General features: G+C 41.9%; 2 protein-coding genes across 2 annotated transcripts in view; both read left to right on the top strand.

Moving 5' to 3' along the window:
- The window catches only part of LOC101472202 (uncharacterized), a 53,259-nt gene extending 42,422 nt beyond the window's left edge, over positions 1-10,837 (top strand). Inside the window, exons 9-18 of the mRNA XM_076878787.1 lie at positions 6,637-6,750; positions 7,926-8,019; positions 8,156-8,259; positions 8,349-8,393; positions 8,484-8,622; positions 8,712-8,815; positions 9,409-9,494; positions 9,619-9,753; positions 10,044-10,155; positions 10,328-10,837. Of these exons, the coding sequence (XP_076734902.1) occupies positions 6,637-6,750; positions 7,926-8,019; positions 8,156-8,259; positions 8,349-8,393; positions 8,484-8,622; positions 8,712-8,815; positions 9,409-9,494; positions 9,619-9,753; positions 10,044-10,155; positions 10,328-10,392 (998 nt within the window). The 3' untranslated portion in view covers positions 10,393-10,837. The remainder of the gene's footprint in view (positions 1-6,636; positions 6,751-7,925; positions 8,020-8,155; positions 8,260-8,348; positions 8,394-8,483; positions 8,623-8,711; positions 8,816-9,408; positions 9,495-9,618; positions 9,754-10,043; positions 10,156-10,327) is intronic.
- The window catches only part of LOC106675489 (galactose-specific lectin nattectin), a 51,264-nt gene that overhangs the window by 10,644 nt on the left and 27,652 nt on the right, over positions 1-12,968 (top strand). The gene's annotated exons all lie outside the window — the stretch shown is intronic.

The following is a 12,968-nucleotide window of genomic DNA, read 5'->3' as shown; positions in this document are numbered from 1 at the left end:
GAAATGAAATAATTTAGGTATGCATGGTTATATGTATGCAGTACAACTATTAAAACACATTTCTAAAACGGAAACCACTGACCAGTTTATTTTGAAAGACCTTTTCTTCCTCTTTTGAATATTAATTATTGCTATTTGATTCTTCAATCGATGGAACAATTGATAGACTAGAATTATTGATAGGTGAAGCCCTGAATAAAATGCAATAGCTCTAATATATCACAGTCCCTGATATATTACACAAAAGTAATAAAACATTAAGCTGAAATTAAGGTGCCCCTCTTATCATAGTAGTAGTTTTTGTCTCTGTAGAGAGATGCAGATAGTAGGCTGTCCACCTACTACACTTCACTGTGCATTCAATGGAGGAGCTGTGCAGAGAGATCCACAGGTAGGATTGATTTCTGTGCTGTTCAGCGGTGCATTATGGGTAATCTCAGTCTCTCACTGAGCATGTTCCTGTGATTGGCCAGCACGTCATGGAGTGGGTGGGAGGTATTGTCCTTATCCTGGACAGCATCCGCCTCTCTGACACCACCTTAAGGGAGCCCAGCTCTGTCCCCAGAACATTACTGGTCTTGAACTTTGTTCCTGGAGACAGATGTTGCTGTTGACTTGACTTTTCTTTTCATTTTTTACCTGCACAAACAAAATGAACCTTCATTGTGTTCGAGTGGTGTAAGAGGTCTCATGTCTGCACTCTCAGCAGAGATGCATCAAAGTACATCAGAACAAACTGAACTTTATTCTTCCAGGAAACTGTGTGGAAGTGGAGTGATGGTTCCCAGTTTGACTTCACAAACTGGGCCAGTGGAGAACCAAACAATCCACCAGTATATTGTATACAGATAGACCGTGATGGTACAAACTAAATGTGAGCCTGTTGATGAAATGAGTTTGGTTTATACATTGCCTGAAGTCATGTGATCTTAGGTCTTTATAAGAACTGTGTTTGTTCTTTTTACATTAGAGAAGCAGAAAACATTTACTGCACAGACCTCTGATTTTATTTCTGTTCTTCTTCATTTTGATTCTTCTTTACGGGACGAGATTGAGCAGTGCATATACAGAACAGATGACAATCCAAAATTCCCTCTGCTGTTAAAAATGTCTTAAAGAAAATCACAGCAGTTCAATGTCAGAAATCCATACAGTCTCTCTGAGCCATTCATCGTTTTTTTTTATTTTTTTTATTAAATTCTTCTCAATCTTTTGTTTTTATATACTGATGTTTCATTCTCTTGTATTTATTTATTTACCAGAAATTACCAACAAGGTAACAGCAGTGGCGTGTCTAGAAAATTTTTGTTGGGGGGGCCAAGTAGGGGCACAGATTTGGAGAAGGGTGGCAGATGTAATTGGCAGATGTTTAAAAAAAAATTCTACCAACCGTTAACCATAATTCAATAATCCTATAAACCTAATAACCGAATGCGCTTTTAACTCTTATTAGAATGAGATTTTAACCACTACGGTGCAAAGTTTTTAGATACTGCGTTGATAAAGTACAAGAGATACAATCAGTGCTTTGTCAGTGTTTACTCAGCATTCAAGGACAGCAATATTTGCATAGTATTTTTACTGACATGTAGTGCACATATGTTTTGGGCAAAAACATTTTTGAATATTAAAATACGAACATTTGTAACAAACAATTGACAAATTAGCCAATGCAAAACTTTCTCTGCCTGTTAAAAAAAGAAGATAATCTTCTCACAAACTGGTGTTTGATTTTGAAACAGGTAAAAAGTGGGGAAACAAATGAAAAGACTAACATTTGAATAAAACCTGAAAGCAAGTAAATACTTTATATGCTGCCTTATGGTAAACTTTGGTAATATTGATAAAGAACAACACTGGCTGATGATGAAATACAGTCAGCTGGCATGGTGACACTGCCAGTATTAACCTGCAGGGCTGGACTGGGACAGAAAATCGGGCATTTTGACTACAGACCGACCCACCAGGTAGTAAAGCCATAAAGACTTTGAATGAAAACAAATGCTGTTGTGACAGTGATGTACAGTCTTGTTGGTATATGTATGATTTCTATACATTTTACGTCAGATAAAAACTTTGGTTGTAAGATTTAGATAATTATTTAATAAAAGCTAGACATTTTAAATGAGAATAAGAAAGAGAAGTATTTCCTTGTGCCCCCCCTCTCCCTGTTAATGCCCTACCTGGCCCCCTGGCAAAACTTTGCTAGACCCGCCCCTGCACAGTTACCAGCTGTCAGCTACATAAAAAAAAAGGATGCTGGTGTTATTAGTCTCTCAGAAACAGTTCATAACTTCAACTCATTCCTGTCACCTAAAAGGTAAACCTGTTCCTCCATCACCTGTTCAGCTCTGATGGTTCAGTAAGGACATCTCCTGGTTTCATCTTCATGTTTCCCTCTCACCACATAACCAAACCGACATCATGACCAGCAGCTTTACAGCTGTGGCTCCAGCAAACATCAGCTGATACTAGAAATTAATATTAAATACATTCTAACAACAGCTGATCAAGCTTAAACGTGCTGCTGTTGTTTAGCGCGACATCCGCTGGTTTCCTCTTTCGGCGCAAAGTGGGCGATAAACAAACAAGAGAGACGATCAGCTGATCACTGATCAGTTTTCATGATTGAAGTAGCAACAGGAGAGGGAGGGGGGGAGAGAACGAGAGAAGAAGAGGCAGCTGTGCAACGTAAACACAGAATAACTCCAGCTTTGTGTCTTTTTCCATTCTAACTAAAATCCGGGACAAACTGCGTCTCTTCTCAGCTCAATATGAAACGTGTAATATTTTCTCTGATTGAGGGACCATTCCATTTTTTTAAGGAGCCGTTGGCAACTCTACTAACTAAACGTATGAATAAAATAAAGTTCACTATCAGTAACATCATAGCACCCACCCAGCTGTATAGAAACTCCATCAAGCTGGCTAGAACGCAGTACGAGTTATTGCAACTGAGGGTAAAAAGTCAGCACAACGAAAATAAACTCCACCTAAACTTGGTTTATATCTGACCCAGATGGACTGCAGGTCATAACTTCTTACCTGAAGTTCAGTTCACCTGACACTCGGACTGGCGGCTGCCTCGGGTCTCTCCTACTGCCTCCCCTTCCCTCATCCACCTGCTGGCCTCTGTGGAAGCCCCGCCATAGCCACCACCAAACAACTGAGTTATTTTTACACATCGACCTGCATCTGGCCAATCCACCACCTCTCATTGTCAAAGGAGCTTGCAAAGAAAAGCGTCTGGACTTCTTTAAGTTGCTTGAAGACGTTTCACCTCTCATCCGAGAAGCTTCTTCAGTTCTAAGGTCAAATGGTGGAGAGTCCCAGATATAAACCTAGTGGGAGTTTCCCCCCACAGAGGGACAAAAGGACCCCCTGATGATCCTCTAATCGCCTGAGCCAAGGTGTGAAACTGGGTGTGGGTCACAATCAGCCAGAGTTTCGGGTGTGTTCATTGTGAAACCTGGCCCCACCTTATCATGCGAATTCCTGAGGTCAGATGGCCCAGGATGTGAGTGGGTATTAAGGCGTCTGGGAAGGGATCTCAAAACTGGATTATAGATGGCAGAGAGTTGGTGCCGTAAGCCCCGCCTCTGTTCAAAGATGGTTGCTCACAGTGGACATAGATGCTTCTTTCACTCCTCTTTCAAACCATCTGTCCTCTCTGTCCAAAATGTGAACATTGGCATCCTCGAAAGAGTGTCCTTTATCCTTAAGATGCAGATGGACTGCTGAGTCTTGTCCTGTGGAGGTGGCTCTTCTGTGTTGTGCCATGCGCTTGTGAAGTGGCTGTTTGGTCTCTCCAATGTAGAGGTATGAGCATTCCTCGCTGCACTGTACAGCATACACCACATTGTTAAGTCTGTGTCTTGGTGTTTTGTCTTTCGGGTGAACCAGTTTGTGTCTGAGTGTGTTGCTGGGTCTGAAATACACTGGGATGTCATGCTTGGAGAAAACTCTCCTGAGTTTCTCTGATACGCCGGCTACATAGGGGATGACAATGTTGTTGCGTCTGTCCTTCTTATCCTCACTCGCTGGTGTCTGATCTTCTTTTCTGTGCCTCTTTGCTGACTTTAAGAACGCCCATTTAGGATAACACATGTTTTGAGTGCTTCCTTTACATGTGTGTGTTCCTTCTTATTTGGTACTATTCAAATGAAGCTGAAATTAAGTTGAATAAATCCTCTGTATTCAACACACAGTCCAATACTGATGTTTCTGTCTGTGTCTTTCAGTGCTGGGAGCAGCGTATTTACTCATGACTTCAGGTAAAAGTTGTAGTGTTTGCTCATAATTCACAGATACTTAATGTTATGGTCCTGGGTCGTTTCGACCCAGCGTTTTTAGTTCTCATGTTTTGTCTTGATGCATTGTCAATCATCCAGGTAAGTAAATCTCCAAAAGTTGATTCTGTTCATCTGGACGTAGCGTTTTGTGGGAGAAACGTTTCGTCATCATCCAGGTGACGTCTTCAGTCTCAGCTGACTGCATGTTTCAATCTTATAAACAGGACATTTGCATAATGACTGAAACCAGCCCACTGAAGGAACAATGGGCTGGGAGGTCAGTTCCTTCATCATTAATATGCAAATTCTCATGACCATTGATCAACAACCACTGACCAAAACCCACTGATCTTGATCAATGGTCATGAGTCCCATTCACAGAGAGTTAGGGAATGGCTGCAATCACAGCATTGTAAGATGGTGACAGATGTACCCTTAGGGGTAAGAAACTAAGAAAGAAACTAAACATGCACAGGAGGCAAACACACAGCATAAAGAGGATACGACACTGACACAGAGAAACACAGGGCTTAAATACACTGGGAAGTATTCTGGGAATGGGCAACAGGAGGGAGACACAGCTGGGAGAAATTAGACTAACGAGACAGGGTAGAAGCAAAACAGAAACACTGACATCAGACAGGAACATGAACCTTCAAAGTAAAACAGGAAACAAGACACACGTTACTAGGACAGACTCAACAGAGTGAGACAGACTAGACACTGAACTAAACCTGCAATAATAACAAAATACAACCAGAACATTAATCATAATACAGAAACATACCAGAATTGAAACACAGAGTCATCATAAAAATCAACAAAGCACCAGAGAAACATGAAAGACAATCCAGCTTTCAAAAATAAACCAAAACATAAGAAACTCAAAATGCTGGGTCAAAATGACCCAGAACTGTTACTTTTATCGAGGAACGGGACTGTGGCACAACTCCTACATACTACTTGGGCTGTTTACTCTATAAATCAGCTGATCGCCTTGATGCTGGCTCATCGCTCAGACCCACAGATGTACCAGCTGAAATCTGGAGGAAAACACATCGGAGATGCAGAGGTGGAGGACAGAAAAGGAGAAGGAAAGAAGCTGTGAGAGAGCGGTGGCTCGAATTGAGGAGAAGGTACTAACCGTGTCTGCCATCTATCATAATGGGCGCTACTCGTTCTTTATCAAATAAAAATTAGGAGCTGACAGTGCATGTAAGCAGTTAGAGGGAATACCGGGAGTGCATCATGGATGCACCAGGATATTCATGACTACAACGTATCTGTGGAAGGCTTCTGACTGTTCAGGCGGACACGGATAGCACTGGGAGCAGTATGCGGAAAAGAGGTGGGCTTGCTGTTTATGTTAACAACCGGTGGTGTTACCCTGCCCACTTAATAATCAAAGAAAAGATTTGCTGCCCGGAAATTAAACTGTGTGCTGTTGGACTCAGGCCGTATTGTTTGCCCAGGGAATTTACCCATGTGATCCTGGTGGCTGTCTATGTTTCTCCCTCTGCTAACCCCACCGCTGCATGTGACACTATCCACTCTGCCATAGTCCGGCTACAGACTCAGCACCCAAGTGCCTCCATGGTGATCTCTGGTGACTTCAACCATGTGTCATGTTTCGGCTGTGTGCAGGCTGGATGAGAACCCAATCGCAAACTCACGGAGGCAGGAATGAACTCAAACTTCACAGCTTTATTGCTGGAGAGGAAAACCATACAAACTAAACTGGGAAACTATAACGTAATAGACGGAGAAACACACGGCCATGAATGAGGGAGACGCAGACATAAATACACAGAGGGTTAACAAGGGAAAGGGAGAGCACACGGGGAACACAGGTGACACTGATAATCATAACAAGACAAGGCAGGAGTAAACGCAACACTGACGGGAGACTGTCAAAGTAAAACAGGAAGTACACAGAGGTTCAGACAGGAGGAGAGAGAGTCAAGTTATTTTTCCTTCCAATAGTGTTAACATGCTACACAGGTCACGAACAAGATTTTTTTAAATTTCCATTGTAAGTGGGCTAAAGCAGTTAATTAAAAGTAGTCGCTCAGTGGGAGACTGAGATTATTCTGTACAACTCCTCCATTTAATACCACGTAAACACTGCAATAGTTTTGCAGACACTCTTTCTTACTCTGTAATGTGGCAGTTAATTTGTTGACATTTATTAATAATCATATCTGTCAACCCTGAGTATTTATTACTTGGTGACTTGTATATATTGTGCTGTTCCTCATATCCTAACATATATTGATAGTCTAGTTTGTTTTTGTTAATGCTGCTGTACTGGAAAATATGTATAAAATTATATTTATGCATTCAGTTTTTATTACAGGGTTTACCAGAGCCCAGCTCTCTTTACCTTCCAATGTGATGGCCATATCCACAGGGAGAGTGATCACCTTTAACGTCCCCAGTGTCCTACAGCTGAGCTGTGGTAAGAAGGGTGTAGTTTGTACGTTAAAGCTGGATGTAAAGTCAGGTCCATAAGAATATGCCCAGTGACTTGTTTTTGCTCCCGTACATCACCACAGTGGATCTTAAATTGGACAGTCAGGATGTGACTGAAGTGCAGACTCTCAGCTTCAAATCATGAAGTTTAATAAAAGAATTATATTCAAACTTTCGCGTGATGTTTGGGTCAAATCTGACCAACACTGATAAATATTGTGCTTTGCATTTGATTGCCTCAAGGCCTTATGACATCCTCCACACTGTGCACTTGAACTTATAAAAGTGATGATTATTTGTTTCAATGAAATTTTAATGTTTTGTTACATCTGTGATGTTCCCGCTCAAAGGTGACCATCTTCCACGCGGGTGGCCTTGAATGAGGAGGGAGAGTCACAACACATCTTGTTATCTAAGAGACAATTTTGTTATTCCCCTCAGTTGATCATCCAGCTGGCGCCAGGGGGGCTGCATGAGATGAAGATGGTAGTTGTTTTGGTCAATGCGAACAAACTGCTTCCAATTTTACAGCTGGTCTAATGGCCATCATTGGTCACCAGGTCTCTTCTCGTTGTTCTTCTTCAAGATGTTATCCATATTGCGTTAAAAAAAACACAGTCTGAGTACTCACAGCCCTGCCCATCGTCCATCATGTCGGCCAGCTTTGTGGGATTTTGAACAGCTGTAGCTGCTTCTTGTTCTTTGATAAGCCGAGCCGGCTCCAATCAGCCACAACTCTGTTACCGTGGTTCCAAATTGGTAGATGTCGTTCAGTGTCCTCCATCAAGAGTGTCACCAGACACACGACGCAACCGACCATCGAGTATCCGACAGCAAACGTCTCTGCAGGACAATCAGGCTCTCCCAAGCCCAGGAGGGTGGGATCAAATCCATAATTCTTCTTTATGTTTCAGAGAACAAGTCTTTGAGACTCTCTTAAGGTTAGAGAATATCCAAGACTATACAAAGGACATGAGAAGCCAAGCAGGAAAGATAAGGGAGAGGGAGAAAGTGTGACCGCCTCCATCAAGAGCCAAGAGCAGAAGCATTTTGGATCTGACTGACACTTCTGAGTCTGTAAAGTGAAGCCAAAGTGTCTTAAACCTGCGTTATTGATATTAACATTTCATTTTTCCTTTTGTCTCATTGTGTGTGTAACAGGCAGTGGAGTGATGATTGTGCAGTCAGTTTTGTACAGATGTGCAGATAAAGAAATCTGCTCTCGGCTTCACGATCTGGACTTCATCAAGAAAAGGTGAACACTGTCGGATAGTTTAACTGCTTTGATTACAATAAAAAGCACCAGCAGCTCAAATGAAAGCAGCAGATATTAGAAACCATGAACTGATCACTTCAACAAACCTAGAAATTTGTTTTTTGTGTCCCTGCAGCTGTGACTTGAAGGAAGTGTGTGAAATAAATACAAACATGGTCTGTACCTGTGATCCCAGCATCTGCACCTACCTGGACATCACCTTCACCTGCGTCCCTGCAAGTCTGTTACATCTGTGATTATCAGCTAACAATCAGTCACATCTGTACATGAATCATTACAGTTTCTAATGTGATGCGTTTCTTTGTCAGTCCACAGTGTAACATGTCAAGAATCTCAGGCGAACCTTCAGTGTGGTCAGATTTATTTTTCTCATTTATTGTAACTTTAGTGGATTCATTTGATAGAACTACAAACATGGTTACAGTTCATGAACTCTTCCTCAGGTGAAGGACAGGTTATAGTCGTCTCCTGGGCGAATTATGGTCGCCGTGACAACACCACATGCTCTCATGGTCGTCCTGTCTCTCAGATCCAAAATGTTCACTGTTCGAGTCCCAGTAGTGCAGAATATGTAACTAACAGGTACAGATGCTGACTCTCTTTCCATCTTCTCTCAGATGACACGACGTACTTCAGTCCTCTGCTGACTCACCTTTGACCTGCATTCACAGGTGTAACTGGCAGAACAACTGTACTGTTGGAGCATCAAACACAGTGTTTGGAGACCCCTGTGGCGGCACCTACAAGTACCTGGAGGTGGTTTATGACTGTCAGGGTAAGAACTTTAAACTTCATGACTCTGTGAATTCAATTATACGTACAGATAATTATTAATCATTATTAAAGAATTCATATTTCTGTTATAAAGAAGTCACTGAAATTATCAGACATGAAAACGTTTTCAGTTCTTTTGCAGATCCTGAGTGAACGGGTTGAAATCACAGCTTTCAGAAAGTTCTTGAGAATAAATCAGAATCAATTCCGTATTAATCAGATTTAATTGCTCATAAATTACACTTGAACTGCTGCTTGTGTCACACTAAATAATCACTGCTGCTGTAGTCAGTCAGTTAAAGAACCAGCAGCTAGAATGAGAGGACTGGATACTTCTCTTTGACGTGGACTCAGATGCTGATTCATTAGGAGCAAAGATAAAGCACGTCTATAAAACATTTTCCGTTCTCAACTTCATGTGTTTGTGTATTGTATGTACGGTCGGCAAGGTCAGTCTCTCAATTGCCCCTCGGGGATCAATAAAGTTTTCTGAATCTGAATGTTGGATTCTTACACATTGTTTTTATGTTGAACAACATGTTAACATATAATTTCATGTACCTTTGCTCTACTAACTTTACAATCATGCTGCAGCTCCTTCCTGCCCTGCTGGTTGGACTCGGTTTGGAGGTCGCTGTTTCATCCTTAACAGCAGCTTGAAGACCTGGACTGATGCTGAGGTACATCAGGAAATAACAGCAGCTGTCGCTGCATCACTGATGATATAAAGACTTTCTGTCTTTGACTGATTTTAAATGCATTCTCACACTTTTCATCTTCTGTGCACCTCATCTTCCTCCTCAGAGTTCCTGTCAGACACTCGGTGGAAATCTGGCCTCATTCCACAGCACAGCTGAGTACACCTTCATCAGAGAGCTCACTCGCACAGCAGCAGGGTCGTATACACGAGCTTGGGTTGGAGGCAACGACAGAGAGACTGTAAGTGTTTCACAGATAAAGAGGATGAGCTGCAGCTGTTTCTGATATTTCATATGTTTCTCTTCATATTCATCAGTTTGATTCAAAGGTCAACATGTGACAGACTGATTAATCAGGACTTTGTTCCTGGAGACAGATGTTGCTGTTGACTTGACTTTTCTTTTCATTTTTTACCTGCACAAACAAAATGAACCTTCGTTGTGTTCGAGTGGTGTAAGAGGTCTCATGTCTGCACTCTCAGCATAGATGCATCAAAGTACATCAGAACAAACTGAACTTTATTCTTCCAGGAAACTGTGTGGAAGTGGAGTGATGGTTCCCAGTTTGACTTCACAAACTGGGGTAATGGAGAACCTGACAACTATGGAGAAGGAGAAGATTGTATGGAGATAAACCGTGAAGGTACAAACTGAAAGTGGGCCTGTTGATGAAATGTGTTTGGTTTTTATATTGACTGAAGTCATGTGATCTTAGGTCTTTATAAGAACTGTGTTTGTTCTTTTTACATTAGAGAAGAAGAAAACATTTACTGCACAGACCTCTGATTTTATTTCTTTGTTTTGATTCTTTACAGGAGATTATGTCAACGACCAAAGATGTAACTCACAGAGAGGGTTTGTTTGTGTCAGAGGTCCATAACTGCTCCTTCGTGTCCTGACACGTCTGACATGATGATGTCACAGCCTCACTGCTGATGTCACTTCCAGCAGGATGTCAAGCCTCGATGACATCACTGCTGGATTCTGTTGATAAATATGATTTCATATCACAATAAACAGGAAAATAAATTCAATAAAATTTAAAGGAACTGAAATGTTGACCTGAAAGTGAGTCATTCATGCTTCAAATCATCATCTGATCATTTTAATAAACCTCAAAATGCTTTCTGTCTCCCTGCAGCTGTGATGGAAAAACCTGTGTGACATAAATACACCATCAGTACTTCTGATGCTGGGATCTCATCACCTGATGCTGATAACGCAGTTATGTTTAAATCTGAAGAAAAGAATAAGCTTAATCGTATTTGTGTAAAATTATATATTTATCTTTTTTTGCAACTTTACCAGCTTTACTTATAAAGCACTTTAACACAAAACCAGAGATCACAAAGTGCTGCACATATACAAACAACAGATTAAATGAATGGACTGTCATACCCGTAACACTCTGCCTGTTGCCTTCACATTAAATGATTTTTTGAATAATAATTTTAAAAATATTTCTTCACGTCATTATGCAAATAGAGGTGACATGGGCCGCGAGATTGAGACACGTCATTAGAGCCTCTTCATGTGTGTTTGGTTTGGGTTTCCACCAGCTTGGAATTACCAGAAATAGAGAGAGCATAGCCGAACATATGAAACAGGAAAAGACCGCCATGTAATCCATTTATTTCAACAAAGTAGCTGTAATCTGAATACCACCTTTATAAACAGTAACTGCACTTAGTGGACCTTTGTTCCTCACTATCTGTTCTGACACTTTGCTGCGGATCTGAAAATGGTGACTGGCACCTGACGGTTTCACTACCAATCGGGGGCGATCGTGGCTCAAGAGTTGGGAGTTCGCCTTGTAATTGGAAGGTTGCCGGTTCGAGCCCCGGCTCGGACAGTCTCGGTCGTTGTGTCAGAGGGCCCGGTGGCGCCAGTGTCCGGCAGCCTCGCCTCTGTCAGTGTGCCCCAGGGTGGCTGTGGCTACAATGTAGCATCACCAGTGTGTGGATGGGTGATGGCTTTGGCGCTTTGGGTCCTTAGGGACGAGTAAAATACAAATACAGGCCATTTACCATTACTGGGCACCCTATTCTAGTCTCAACAACAGCACTTCAGTAAGTTTCCACTACAAGATGGTTCCCTCTTATCTACTGCTCTACAGGCAAACATGGGCGAGAGTCTATTCAGCGCTGTGTCCATGGAACACTACGCCACATGATTATATGGCAGGTTTGAGTAATATGAGATTAATATAAGGCACAGTAATAAAGCACTTCAGGTAAGCTCATTCTAACAACATGGAAACAGGAGCAGTGCAAAGAGAAGAGAAGTGATCGCATATACAGTATAGTTGGGCTGCTGCCAGCTTCTTCACTCACTGTGTTTATACGCCTCTCTGCACTTAATTATTAGTTGTGATTATTCATCTCTGGCTCCACACGTGTCCTTGTCCTGTGTTCCTCCCCTCGGCATCAACAGGTCGTTATGTCTGCCCCTCCCTGAGCCTGGAGAGTTCTTCCTATTTAAAGGGAGTTCTTCCTTCCCACTGTCACCAAGTGCTTGTTCTTAGGGGGTCGTCTGATTGTTGGGGTTTCTCTGTATTATTGTAGGTTCTTTACTTCACAGTGTAAAGCACCTCGAGGTGCCTGCTTTTGTGTCATGGAGCGCTATAAATAAAACTGAACAGTTACATGGTTGGGGTCAAGACATTTGTCGCAGAAAGGCCACTCTTTCAGAAATCCATTTACATCTCAGATGTTGAAAAAACTGTTTATCAAATCTGTTTTCAGAAGACATATTAGAGTCCTTCATGGTGAGCTTGAACAACACTCAAACACAGGTGTGATGGCTTTTTCAGTTTCAGGTTTCCTGGATGATGATTTGGGTGTTTATGAAGGTCCTGTTCTGTCTGTGCTCCAAACCTTTTGCATGATGCTGTCGCTGCTGCACAATGACATGTTGTGTTTATCAGGAACTAATTCAGCAGTCAGTAGAAAGACTTCTTTCTAAATACTCTGAATGTTTTTGAAGCTCATTTTTAGTTTCTGGTGTTTTCCCATGAATCCACTTCCTCTGTGGTCTCTGAACAGAGAGACGTGTGGAGATGTTTCATGCAAAGCAGAATATTTTCCAGTCAAATGTGTTCTCAGCTGTGCTCCTGCCTGTCTGTTACATTCATATCATGGACCTGTGTGTTTTATAGTAACATCCAGTGAATCATTAAATAGCCGTCATAAATACCTGCTGTACCACCCCATTTAAACCACTGTAAACACTGGTGTGTTGAACACCCACAGCTGTTGCTGCATGTGTGTCTGTGTCGTCCACTTGGTCTCCGTCCTCTTTGTTCCCTCTTTAGGACGCTGTTGACGAACAGGGGAGTGTCACTTTCTCTCTGAGCTGATCAGGCTCTTTGAACTGTTCTGTGCTCTTCATTTAAATCCAGACGTGATCACATTTTCAAACTGTAGCTCCTAAACTTTGGAACAACATGTTTGCAAT

Source organism: Maylandia zebra, linkage group LG20 (assembly GCF_041146795.1).
Source record: "Maylandia zebra isolate NMK-2024a linkage group LG20, Mzebra_GT3a, whole genome shotgun sequence".
Lineage (NCBI taxonomy): Eukaryota > Metazoa > Chordata > Actinopteri > Cichliformes > Cichlidae > Maylandia > Maylandia zebra.
Note: the sequence above shows the minus strand (reverse complement) of the source record. Positions and strands in the feature narration are given on the sequence as shown.